General features: G+C 52.3%; 1 protein-coding gene across 1 annotated transcript; it reads right to left on the bottom strand.

Annotated features, from left to right (window-relative positions):
- Nucleotides 1-1,164: 1,164 nt before the first annotated feature.
- Nucleotides 1,165-6,040, bottom strand: LOC141992728 (melatonin receptor type 1A-like). Its single transcript, XM_074962069.1, has 2 exons — nucleotides 5,857-6,040; nucleotides 1,165-2,321 (listed from the first exon to the last, which is right to left on the bottom strand). Exons 1-2 carry the CDS (start codon nucleotides 6,038-6,040, stop codon nucleotides 1,537-1,539), a joined length of 969 nt encoding a protein of 322 aa, XP_074818170.1. The 3' UTR covers nucleotides 1,165-1,536.
- Nucleotides 6,041-13,296: the final 7,256 nt, after the last annotated feature.

Raw genomic sequence — 13,296 nt, 5'->3', positions numbered from 1 at the left:
AGAGCAGAAGATCTCCCGGGATCAAAGGAAAATTGCATGCAAAATATGTTCTGTGGTGCCATACCCCATTGCACGCTGGAACTTGTTACGTATGCAAGTAAGACAAGTGGATAATTTCCTTACTGCTGGTCAGACTTGTTGAAAACCTAACCATCTTGACTCTGTCTTCCTTATTCCCTTCACCTCAGTCCCACAATCTGTTAAATTCAAGCCCAGTGAACCGTTGCCATTTGGGGCCACTGGGGACCAAGGCCCAGATCCTCCACTGAAATCAATGGAAGTTAGAATCCTAAATACCTTAAGGATCTGGGCCCAACTCCCTTTCCTCTAGTCCAAAATATCTCTTGAATTAAACACCAAACGAGAGAAAAATTGGCTTCTCTCCTATAAGCTCCTCTCAGCATGGGAAACAGTATTCACACTTGTGCGCTAAATATCTTGTCAAGAGCCTCCAGGTCTGGTCTCATTTAAAGGTAACATGCTCTCTTTAAGCCGCTGGCATTTGCAAAGGACTTGTCGTCATTGTGGATTATCTTCTGACTTAGATTCAGCCTCATTGTGATGGTTTCCCCTTCCCATTGTGATGGTTTTTCATCAGAGGAGCAGTCAAGTCACACTGATGATTGTCTTCTTCTGAAGTGGATTCAGTTTTCTGGTGATGGGTTTTCCTTCCTGAAGGGTTCACCCTTGGCTCCAAAGAGAAGGGAAAGGGTTCACCACCTCAGCTCATTCAAGAGAATCGCATGACTTACCAAATGTTACCATTTTTGTGTATATTCACGTAAGGTGGGGCTTTCAGAGGCACCTGTCTCCTTTGGGAGCTTCTGGAAAATCCCACCATTCAATAAAAATATTGAATTCCCTTTGGCTGAGTTTGCACCCCTTTCTGCTTTCACTCTGGGGTAACCTTGTGGCCAGTGCAAGTTTGCTGGCAGGGGTATTAGCAGGAACAGCAAATAGTCAGTGAATACTGGAGAATACTTAGGGAAGACAGATTCCCAAGACATAGAGGTGAGTGTTCACACAGAAAACTTCAGTGCTGGGACTTATGCTCATCCAATCATGGAACAGTAACTATTCCATCGGTCCAAATGAAACCAGTTGAATTTTGGGTGTCCAACACTCAGCTAGCTGTTCACAAACATTCTTGAGATACACAGAATTAGTTGGTGAATAATGGAGAAGTTAGAGAAAATGGTGAAATGTTTGTGGATAGTTCACTGAATAAATTTACTAGGAATCACTTGGCTCTAGCTGTTTCCAGGATACCTATCTGACTGAGGCTGGGGAGACTATGCCAGGGCAAGTAAGCAAGGAGGGACTGTTTTCAAAGCTCATTGCATTCCAAAGAGGATCTTATGTTGCAGAACAGGGTGGGCTGCATTGTTCTTGCTGCAGACAGCTTATATATGGAGCTGTGTCCTCTGCTGACCTCTCGCTGTTTTGGCTGCACTCTTTGCACTTCACTTAAAAGTGGAGCAGGGGATAAGTGTGAATATGGTAAAACCTCCTCCCTTCTGGCTCAGCCCATGGGTGCTAGTCTCCATCAGTCCTGTAAGCCAGTTGCAATGCAGTCAGTATGATTCTCTTGTACTCTTTCCTAAAGTTCTGGTTCATCACCCCATAAACCACAGCGTTCAGACAGCTGTTGAAGTAGGCCATGAAGTAGCTAGCCGTGAAGAGCCACTCGGGTATCAAGGAACCCAGTGTGGGCTTGACCGCCACCACGAAGCCGATGAAGTTTAACGGTGCCCAGCACACAGCAAAGAGCACGAAGACCACGAACATGGTCAGGAAGTTCCAGAAATCATGGGGCTTGATTTTGGGCTGCGTCTCCGGCTTCACCCTGCGCCGCACCTGGAGGACCAGCAGCCAGATCCGCAGGTAGCAGTAGCTGACGATGGTGATGGGTAAGAAGAAATGGATGACCACCACGGAGATGGTGTACAGGGCGCTGACGGACTGGGCGAAAGTGCAGGAGTACACTCGCGGGTCGTACTGCAGGGACTCCACAAAGAAGTTTGGCACGATGGCCAGCAAGGTGAGTGCCCAAACCAGCCCCACGTAGCACACGGTGTTGGTGCCCGAGAAGAGCGTGTCGTACTTCAGGCTGTGGCAGATGTAATAGTAGCGGTTGATGGCGATGCCCGTGATGTTGAAGACGGAGCCGATAACGCTGATGCCCATCAGAAAACCGCTGGCCTGGCAGTGGAGGTACCCCATCACCCAGCCGCCATGGACAATAGCCATCAGGACCAGGGGATAAGGGTAAAAAGCCACGAGTAAGTCTGCAATGGCCAAGCTCACCACGAAGGCATTGCCTGGGGAAGGTAACACCAAAAAAAAAAAAAAAAAACCAGTTAGACCCTATGGTCGGAATGCAGCGGCAACAGCCAGGAAAACGCCTTCTCCTTGCTAAACAAATCAGCTTCCTGCGCCTACTCCAAATTACACCTGCTTGCCGTACTGTCTTTCTACTTCTCTTTGCACGGCAGCGATGGCTCTGGGAGCTGGATTCTGTTCTGGCTCATGCATCATCTACAGAGTAGCTTAACTTACTACCACTTTAACTACCATGACTGCTTTTCCTTTTATCGCTACCTCATACCCCCACCCCTGTTTGTCTGTTCATCCCCTTTTTGCATCTTGTCACAATCCTAGATTTTTAGCTCCCTGGGGCAGACACTGTCCGTTTTATTCATTTTATACGAGGCCGTGATTGCCTTTAGGTGCTACCACAACTGAAATAACATTGACCATCCATCTAATATATTATCCTCATATGCCCTTGGGAGACAGGGCAGTGCTATTAGTACAGATGGGGAGCTGAGGTACAGATGAGCTAATGGCTAGATTTTTTTTCTAAAGTGAAACCCACTTTTGAAAATTGGGCTGTGAGTGACTTGTCCAAAATCTCACAGAATGTTGGTGGCAGAGCCAGGCATCGAACCTGGCTCCCCCGTGGTGTCAGGCCCTAATCACTGGATTGCAGAATCTCCTGAGCTGCACTTCTATCACTTGGACAAGGAAAGCCAAATGGGTGCTGGTCCACAATAGCGTGCTTGCTCTCTGCTGGGCTGATTTGAAAATTAAAGCCCCAAAGGGGATAATGCTGCCCACAGCTATCTGTACCTCCTCTTCCGCAAGAGGACTCCCGAGCCACCGGCAGTGGCTTTTCACGCAAGGGTCTTTCTTCTTCCTCACCATGACAGGAGAGAGGTGGGGTTTTTCCTCTCTTTGGAGCAGCTCTAGGGAAATGACACACTGGGTGGGGTAGAGAATTCGGTGGTAGGTGAAAGGCATAGCCCAGCTGCATGGAAAGTGCAGGACCCCACTCAGATGGAACTGTGTGATGGAAGAGGCAGAGAGCTTGCAACACTGACTTTTGTGCGAACACCCTCCCTACGGGGAGCGAATTCCTGTTTGCAATAAACCAAATTCCTACCGCGAGGGGCCCTGTCACAGGTCATTCTCCCTTCTTCCCCCTCCATCCCCTCCCACACTTCCCCCTCCCTAGCTTATTCTGTACCTGTCCTGACCCCTATACTGCTTGCAGTAAAAGAAAAGAGCAGGCGAGGGGTTTAAATCACTGCTCTCCCTGGAGACAATACAGCTGAGACGTGTTCTTCTGGGTGGCACTTGCAGCCGAAGCCAAAGCAGGTGGTAACCACTCAGTTTAATGCAATGGGTCCATTCAATGGCTGCACTAAAAGTTGCCCTACCCATGGCTCCGCTCCAGCAGGGACGTGGAATCGGCCACTCCATGCATGGGGGGTTAGTTATACGCAGGTGCTTGGGATAGGCTCTGGATTTTGACACGGGGGAGCCTGTTAAAGTCAGTCCTACTGGGATGACAGATTTGGTTCTGGCTTTGTGCTTTTCAACGTCCGTTGACATTTCTCGGCTCCGTAGGATCAGATTGATCCCAGCGTTAGATTGCACCAGTCGCACCCGGGCTACCCCCAGCCACTGACTTCCAATTTGGTTCGTCAGCGACAGTCTAGGTAGCATAAATGAAGCAGCGGTTAGGTGCTCCCCAGTACGGGACAGGCAGGTGCACACACACCTAGCAAAGTTATTTCTCTGCTCTCCCAGCTCCTCCTGCCTTTTGGCTTTTCCCTGCGGTGAAGTCCGAATGCTGGGACGCAGGGGATCAAACCCCAAACACAGCCTGGAACCCAACCCTGGCCATCATGGACCTACCTCTGGCAGGCCTGAGAGCCCTCCACGCTTGTATACCTAGTCATGCCAATGAAGTCCAGTGGTATTGGAGCATAGCATTGCTACCACTCCCATTGCAAAGACTGTGATGTCCTAAGGGTTCCATTGTCACTGCGTGGCGAGGGAGAGAACCCATTCAAAGATAAGGAGGTTACAACTAGAAATGTAGGAGTGTCTAGCAGTTACGGAACAGGGCTAGGCATCAGGATGCCTGGCTTCCATTCCTGGCTTTGTCTTTTAGACCTGAGCTTTCAGAGGTACGCTGACTTCAGGTCATTCAATTCTGGGGAGAAAGACAGCCTGCTTTGAAGAGGCATGGAATTTGCCTGGCTCCCACTGACGTCACTTGGGATTCTTGGATGCTCAGCGTCACTGAAAATCAGGCCCCATTTGTCTCCATGTAGACACCCAAAGCTGGTGGACACCCTTGACAATATAAGCCTCCAGCTTTCTGCCTCAGTTTCCTCCCTTACAATAATTTCCTAGTGGTGCTGAGAGTCAGATTCAGTGTAAAATGCTTCAGGATCCAATGCTGCAGAAGGGCAAAGTGTTGTTACGTGAAATGATGGATGGGCTTTTCCAGAGACGCAGGCTAATTATTACTGACCAAGACCTTGGCTTGTAACCTGGGTTTATTCTAGGCAAGGGAAGACAGAAAACTTTCTACCTATGTGGAGCTTGTAAGCAGAGCGTGAGGTCAGCAAAATTCTCCACTTCATTGCAGCAGAAACAACCTAACCTGGAGAGTTCCTGGTAACTTTCTTAGTGCATAAAGAGGGATAAAAACCAAAACACCCTGATTTATTAAATGCCAGCTGAAGTGTAGCTGTTCCCAGAATCAGGCGGTGCAAATGGAAAATAGCTGTTTTCCCCTGCGTGAAGGCTGGAACAATTCTTACCATTCATTTTGTGTCCTATTCTACCCATGCACTTACAAAATCATCCGCGAGGCTAGGAGGGGGGAAGCTTTAGGTCCTCCAAACCCCTTAATTGAGCTAAGAATCTGAATCCCACAAGGAACTTGACCAGAGTTCCCCCAGAGAGGGTGCTGATGAGCATTGAAGCCAGCTGGTGGAATCTGGGTCAAGATTTTCAGGAGTGATTTGGGATGTTTCAGTTTTTGGGGTGCCCCAGCTGAGACTCCTTAAAAAGGGCTTTCAGAAAGCACTGAGTACCCACCCTCTGAAAAATTGGGCCCTTTTTTAGGGTGTCCCAAGTTGAGCAGCCAAAATCACTAGTCCCTTGGCTGAGATTGTAAATAAATGAGTGCAGTGTATCTCGGGCATGGAAGCCAGGGTCAGTATGGACAACGGAATTTCCCCCCCATGCTTTGATAGCCTGTTTTACTAGCCTTTCCAACACCAGGCTTTCTGCAACTACTAGAAATTTGCCCTGAATCCCGACTGTGCTGGGTGGGAGAAGTTTACACACACAGCTGGATGGACGGACAGACAGACACACACAAGGACGGACACACAGACACAAAGGTGGATTCTGCTAGCACTGGTGTGTCACTGCACTAGCAGAGCAGGAGGCTGGCTTACTGCTCCTGAGCCCTGCGGAGAGCGGAGGGAGGCAGAGCTGCTCCTCGGGAGCCTGGAGAGCGAAGCCCCCCTGTCCCAGCAAGGCCATTACCTGCTTTTCTCAGGTTCTTGTTCTTGAAGACCGAGATGATCACCAGGAGGTTGCCCAGGATGTCCACAGCGATGGTGACGATGAGGATGACAGCCAGCGTGATCACCACCCAGGTGGGGTAGAGACCATCCTCCCTTCCCAAGCCAGCAGACAGGTTCTTCAGCAGAGAACCTTCCTCCTCCATCCTCGGTCATCTAACCTGCCTCCCAGGGCACAGCAGAGTCCTCGGCCAGTCAGGACTAGCAGGTTCCAGTGGCCCTGAGCCAAGAGGTCAGGGCTCAAGGAAGGCAAGGGTCAGTGCGCCCCTCAAAGCACCAGGAGAGGCGCATGGGCCCCTCCCGGAGAGGTTCCTTGGAAGTTTGGCTCGCTCCCCCCCTCCGGCGTGGCAGGGTCTCGCCTTTGTCCCTGTCCGCAGGCCCTGCGGGGAGGTGGGATTCCCCAGCCGATCACCGCTTCGGGCACCCGCGGGGAGCTAAGAGCTGCGCACACGCGTCTCTCCGACCGGCGCTGTGGCTGCTCCGCGGGGCGCCCTCTCCAAAGCCCTGTGCCTGGGGGGCGGACGGGGGCCGCTCCCCCCACGGGTCAAGTGGCCTCTGGGGCGCTGGTTGGGGAAGTCCCCCTCCCGCGGGCAGCGCTAGGAGCCGGGGGGAGGGAGCAAGCGAGCTCCCGGCTCAGCGCAGCCAGCCCCTTGCCGGGGGCGCTCCCTTCCCGGTGCCGCGCTCTGGGTGCCAAGCGCCGGGCTCCGGGGACCTCTCCAGCCCCGTTGATGCTCTTCCCACCTCGTTCATCCCGTCGGCTCCATTCAGCCCCGTCCCTGGGCTCCCTCGGCAGCCGGCGCTCTGCGCTCTCCCGTGCACTCCTCGGGAAAAGTTCCCCTTGGCGGAGAGAAACTTTGCAGCCTGCGGCAGAAGCGGACACCCCGGCGGAGCCGTGCGCCAGGCTGCCCGTGCGCCACGCGTCCCCCGGGGCCCCGGCGGGCTGAGCTCTGCCGCTGCCCTGCGGCTTCCAGTCCCCCTGTCGCCTGCTTGGTCACGGTCTCCTCCTTGCCCTTGGCCCCTCTCCCAGCCCCCCTGACCTGCGGCTCTGGGCCAGGAGAGCCCCGTGTCCCCCCAGTCCCTCGGAAGCAGCTCCCGAGGCGCAGTCGCCGCACCGCGCCCGGCTCCTTCGCGCATTTATAGACTAACCGGCCCTTGGTGCGCTGCTCGCTCCTGGTCAGGGACTGTTAACTCCTCCCTGCCCGGGGCGGAGAGCAGCGGCGCACTGAACGCCCGCGGCTGCTCAGACCAGCGTTATCCAAGCTCTGGATGCGCGCAGGTGAGGAACGGGTCCGTGTGGTGCGAGGGGAAGGCAAGGAGCCCTGCAGGCAGCTGGTCACAGTCACTCAACCCCTTACAGCGAGGCTAGCTGTGCCCCCTGTCCGAGCCGGTACAGTGAGCCCACTAGCAAAGGGAGTCACCGTGCACAATGTCTGAAATGGGACCTCAATTCTGCCTCTGTTTTGGCCACTTGGTAATAGCCTCAGCATTGTGGCCTTGGTCGCTGTGGGAAGCCCTGCTCCAGGTACTCCCAGTTTGTTCTCCCACACGTTTCTCCCTCTCCGTGCTCTTGCAGCCAGGGGGAGGCCACCCAGGGCAAACCTCGCAGAGCAAACTGCCAAAGCAGCACCCAGGAGCAGCGCACCAGTGTTCTCCATCCTACAGGTGCCAGGCGGGGACCCCTGGAGAGGACGGTGTGGTCATGGCATGCTGCTGCTCTGAGGGGGGTGGTCAGCTATATGAGCCACTTTCCACTTGGTCTCGGGGCCCGGCTACAGCGGGATGCTCAGGAAAGTTAGGGGAAATCAACCCAAGGTGCATGGTCAATGCACATTTGTTAACTCCCTCCCCCCACAGCAGTGGTGTGTTGTCTGCGTATGCAACACATGGCCCAGGACTGGCTCTGCCTGCAGGATGATTCCCTCCAGCCCCCAGGCGTGTGCCTGGAGGATGCCATTTTCTAAGAGAGGCCTCCTCCACACAGCATGCAGCGTAAGTGCAAGGTCTCGCCTCGTGGAGGAGGCCATTTTGCATGCAAGTGTAGCATTGCAGGCCTGGCGAAACACCTCATGGCTCGCCATTGCCCCCCAGTGCAGACGCTTTCAGGAGTGAAGTGGCCTTCGCTCGCTGGAGAGTAAGTTACAGTGAACTGAAAACATCCACCCAGGGTTTAAGGGGCCTTAATTCATGTGCGTTGCCTTCACATCAGTAGTTGATTTGCCTCCACTTTCCTGAGTGTCCCCTCCCCATGTCGGTTTGGCCTCTGTGCTCTTCCAGCGGGAGTAGCTCCCAGAAGGGGTGAGGAGAGGCATTGCCTTCCGTCCTTCACTAGGCACAAAGCGCTGAGTGTTAGTTTGAGGGCAGCAGGTTTTAGTTTGAGGGACAGGCTTTGCCATCCAGGGCTCAGTTTTCATAGAATCATAGGACTGGAAGGGACCTCAAGAGGTCTAGTCCATTCGCCTGCACTCATAGCAGGACTAAGTATTATCAAGACCATCCCTGACAGGTGTTTGTCCAACCTGCTCTTAAAAATCTCCAATGATGGAGATTCCACAACCTCCCGAGGACAGTTAGGAAGTTTGCTGCAATTTAAGCCCATTGCTTTTTGTCCTATCCTGAGAGGTTAACAAGAACAATTTACCTACCTCCTCCTTGTACCAGCCTTTTATATATTTGAAAACTGTTACCGTGTCCCCTCTCTGTCTTCTCTTCTCCAGACTAAACAAACCCAGTTTTTTCAATCTTCCCTTGCAGGTCATGTTTTCTAGACTTTTAATCATTTTTGTTGCTCTTCTCTGGACTTTCTCCAGTTTGTCCACATCTTTCCTGAAATGTGGCACCCAGAACTGGACACAATACTCCAGTTGAGGCCTAATCAACGCGGAGTAGAGCGGATGAATTACTTCTTGTGTCTTGCTTACAACAGTCCTGCTAATACATCCCAGAATGATGTTCGCTTTTTTTTTGCATCAGCGTTACACTGTTGACTCATATTTGACTTGTGATCCACTCTGACCCCCAGATCCCTTTCCGCAGCACTCCTTCCTAGGCAGTCATGTCCCATTTTGTGTGTGTGCAACTGATTGTTCCTTCCTAAGTGGAGTACTTGGCATTTGTCCTTATTGAATTTCATCCTATTTACTTCAGACCATTTCTCCAGTTTTGTCCAGATCATTTTGAATTTTAATCCTGTCCTTCTCCAAAGCACTTGCAACCCCTCCCAGCTTGGTATCGTCTTCAAAGTGTACTCTGTATGCCATTATCTAAATCACTGATGAAGATATTGAACGAACTGGACCCAGAACTGATCCCTGCGGGATTCCACTCGTTGTGCCCTTCCAGCTTGACTGTGAACCACTGATAACTACTCTCTGGGAGTGGTTTTCCAACCAGTTATGCACACGCAGCCCTTTGGTAAAACTCAACAGCTTGAGACCATTTTGAATGGCATCATATCAATAGTTTGATATATAGTAATGATTGGATGAGTCAGACCTCATTGAGATTGATAGCTGCTGTGAATCCACCCTTGAATTAACATAACTAAGGATAAATTAATCACAAGCCCCAATCTGAGACAAAAGGAATTTGGGAGTGAGTAGCTGGGGAGTGCTACGATATGTGAGCCATGCATGGGGGGAAAGTAATCCAAGTATTTGGGTGGAAATTAGACACATGGCTGCTTCCTGGGAGAGGAGAGGTATCAGGGGGCAGAGGAGAGGGGAATAGGAGGCGGAGGGCTTGGGCCTGCAGTGAGGGGACAGGGTTATGGGAAGGGGGATAAATGGGAATGACTAGTACAGGGGAGAGGGGAGAGGGATTTTGGGGGGTTCAGGTGAGGGAGTGGAGAGGTGGGACACAGGGAAGGGGTGAGTGGCAGAGTAACTGGGGGAGAGTAGGGGCAGGGGCATCTCTCAGCCCCATGTTCTCCCCTCCCATGTGTGTGCCCAGATCTGGGGGGCTCTTGCCCCCCTGGGGTATTTTGAGCTCACTTCCCTGTCCCACTCCTAGGGGCTGGGATATGGGCCCCCTTACCCTTCTGGGGCTGTCTGAGCCCCTCTTGCTGTCCTCATGTGTGTTCTAGGATACGAGGGGCCTGGGTCCCCCTTCCTACCTCCCACTCATGTGAGTCGGGTTCTGGGCGCATTTGTTCTTTCTGGGAGGGTCTGAGGCCCGCTCCCTAGCCCCCATGTGAGCCAGGTTCTGGGAAGTCCTGCCCCTTTGGGTGGGGAGCTGAGAACAGGCATGCTTCAGACACATCACAGGCTCTAAAGCACTCAGGAGCGGGGATGGGCACACCGACTGAGCTGAGTGAAGCAGTTTGTAGGTCTCAGAGCTGCTGTTTCAGGCTGTATCCTCCTCATGGGGTGTTCTCATTCAGCTGAGACCATCCCACTGAGCTGAACCTCCCAGAGCCTCTTGTGTTGCCTCGGGACGTATAGAGGAAAGGCTTTAGGTGGGTTTTGTTTTATTTGCATGGCACTAGAGATCTAACTATTGCCATGATGTGGGCCAAAATGGTCTCGATCCGTCCATGTATACCCAAGGGAGGGCCTGGCACCCTCTAACTCTTCAGGGGATCCAAACTGAGACTGGTATGTGAAATCATGTTCCCGTCTTTGCTTGCGGAGACGTGCGGTCTGCAAGGGGTACGGTGCAGATGCACCATTAAAGCGTTGCTATGCAGACACTTAATGCTTGCCTGGCTTGTTCGAGGGACCGTCCCAATGCCATTGCTGTGGGGTGAGCGCCTTACCACTGGTGTCTCTAGTCCGAACGTTTGTATGCTGTTGCAATAAAGATTTAGTAACTCATGTTGCTTGCGACAAGTTGTCCCTGTTAGAATGCACTGTGTTTTATTTGATGGGGAGGCTTACTGTGAACACAGAGCTGACAGAGAGAGAACCAACCACACGGGATGCATGTTAGTCATGTTACTTAATGTGCCGCGGGCCAGTGCTCAGATGCTGTGGTGAATGCTGTCTGAACTCCAAGAGCCTGCCTGTCCACTCACTTACACTGTGAGGTTTCCCTGGACTCTAATGGGGTTACTTACACTAGGGTATGTGGAGAGAGCAGAATCAGGCCCTGGAGTTCAGATGTGGAGGGTGGTGAAGCACTGGAATGGGTTTCCTAGGGAGGTGGTGGAATCTCCATCCTTAGAGGTTTTTAAGGCCCAGCTTGACAAGGCCCTGGCTGGGATGATTTAGTTGGGGTTGGCCCTGCTTTGAGCAGGGGGTTGGACTAGATGACCTCCTGAGGTCTCTTCCAACCCTAATCTTCTATGATTCTATCCAGGAGAGCAGCAAGGGGAGGGTACTGGATAGATGGTTCTGCTTTTTGCCCTTATCTCTGTGTGAAACCTTCCGATGCCTGGCTATTGCTCAGGGCCTTCACATCCCCACCTTTGTATCCCTGGGATGCTCATTTGCGCCCACAGAGCACCCAGCATAGCCATCTGTGCTGGAGAGCCCTGTTTCATGCAGCATGGAAGGGGTTAATACCCAATCATGGCGCTGTCTCTGCAGCCCAACAGGCTGGCATGGCTGGCAGAGGGGGAGTTCCCTGCTCACCTGGACGGGCACCGGGAGGAGCTGGCTGAATAGTGCAAACAAGTATCCACCAGTATTGGTTCCAATAAAAAGGCAAATCTGCTCTGATGAGTATGGCCAGCTCTGGGCCTTCGCTCCCCTGAATCTGTACACATGGGGGTGTTTTACACAAGGAAAGCACAAGTCATCCGGATACTCGTGACTGCTGCGCAGATGGAGACTTGTGCCAGAGGAAAGCTCTTGGATTGCCATCTTGACATCTTGCATATCCTCCCTCAGTTAACAATCGACCTGATGGCAAACATGTCCCAAGTACCCCTGTGGCATAACACTGTCAACTGGAACTGGGGCACTGGACCAAGCCGAGACATGTCCCGTATTTCCTGTTCGACTTGAACATGATCTAGTGGCTTGTGAGCTGAGACCGCAGTACCGCTGCCTGCGATCCAGTGCTCAGTGGTTTATGGGGTGATGCTGACTTAGGGTGCTGTTTTTCTGCATTGTGCCCTGGTATTGCAAGCAAAGCCTAGTGCATCATTGTGTCCTTGGGGGTGTCTGCTCCCTCAGCTGCCTTTCCAGAGCTGTCTTTTTCCTGATCCTGGCACGCTCTGCCAGGCCTGCTCCAGCCCTAATACCTGTGGGTCAGACACATCCTTTGGACCAGCCTACCTATTGCTCCACTCCCTGATCCTGCCATGGCCTTCTCTTTCCAGGGACCTATGTCCCTGAGCTATGTATGCAGCTATAATTCTACCTCCCCGTGCCCTTGTGTGGGCATGATGCACTCCTAGAACATCATTAATCCTGGATGCACTCAGGTCTCCAGTGTCGTCAGAGGACGACAGGGTGCTGTTTGCATTTCTTTGAGTGCATCTCTTGTCCAAACAAACTTTTCTGCCCCCGTGGGGACAACTGGTTCCTATAAGGGCAGTACTGACCCTATGTGAGTCTGAGAACGGGTAGGGTCATCGTCACTTGCCTTCCTAATACAAGATCATTTATGTATCAATTCAGGACTCGATAGGTTCTAGTAATGCCAGCCAGTGAGCACCCTGGACAACCTTTCTCTCCCCTTGCCCAGTTATCTGGTTTCTGCGTGGGAGAGAATGAATGTTTCTTTGCTTGGGGGCTGTGTATGTCCTGCTTTGTGGCTCTCTTTGGCCTTGCTGCATCTCAGGTTTGTGACCTACTGTCTAGTGGTGCAAGAGTTTGGGTTTGCAACTTGGGGGTGCTCGTGGGGGTCATGTTGCTTGCATCATGCCCCCCATGTCCGACATGCAAGGGCTTCAAGCTGACTGATGAATGAAATGAAAAGGGAGCCTTGTGTGAAACGTCCCGTTTCCTGCAAAAATCGCTCTCCTCTGACTGAAGTGGGGATGTTTACTAAGGGCGTGAGTCCTGACCACTTCCCGGGTAACACTGGGGGCTCTCGGGCCCATTGCTAGGAAAACATGTAGGGAAGCTGGAGTTTTGTTCCTGGTCATGTGTGACCCCAGCACAAGCTGCTCACACTTTCCCCACCCTCGTCGTCTCGGCTCTAGAGCTGGGGCCCAAATCCACGGACCCAAAGGCCTCCAGACTTTGCGGGTGTTTGAAATCTGAGACGGATCCAGAGCCAAAATTTGCAGGTGGCCTCCGTCTGTAGAATGGGTTCAATCAGCAGCCAGAATCTGATTGCACCTGACAGGTAGGGCATCCAGATCCAAATTTTGCACCCCACACCTGTCTTTCCTCCGAGCTAGGCAGCTGCCTGACGCTTACAAAGGAGCCCCCGTTAGTTTTCAAGTAAAATAGGAATACAAAACTGCCTCTTTTTTTAATTGCTTTCAAAAAGCGACCAAACAAACAAAGAT

This window comes from Natator depressus, chromosome 8 (genome assembly GCF_965152275.1).
Source record: "Natator depressus isolate rNatDep1 chromosome 8, rNatDep2.hap1, whole genome shotgun sequence".
NCBI classification, from domain to species: domain Eukaryota; kingdom Metazoa; phylum Chordata; order Testudines; family Cheloniidae; genus Natator; species Natator depressus.
This window is presented reverse-complemented; position numbering and strand designations above follow the sequence as displayed.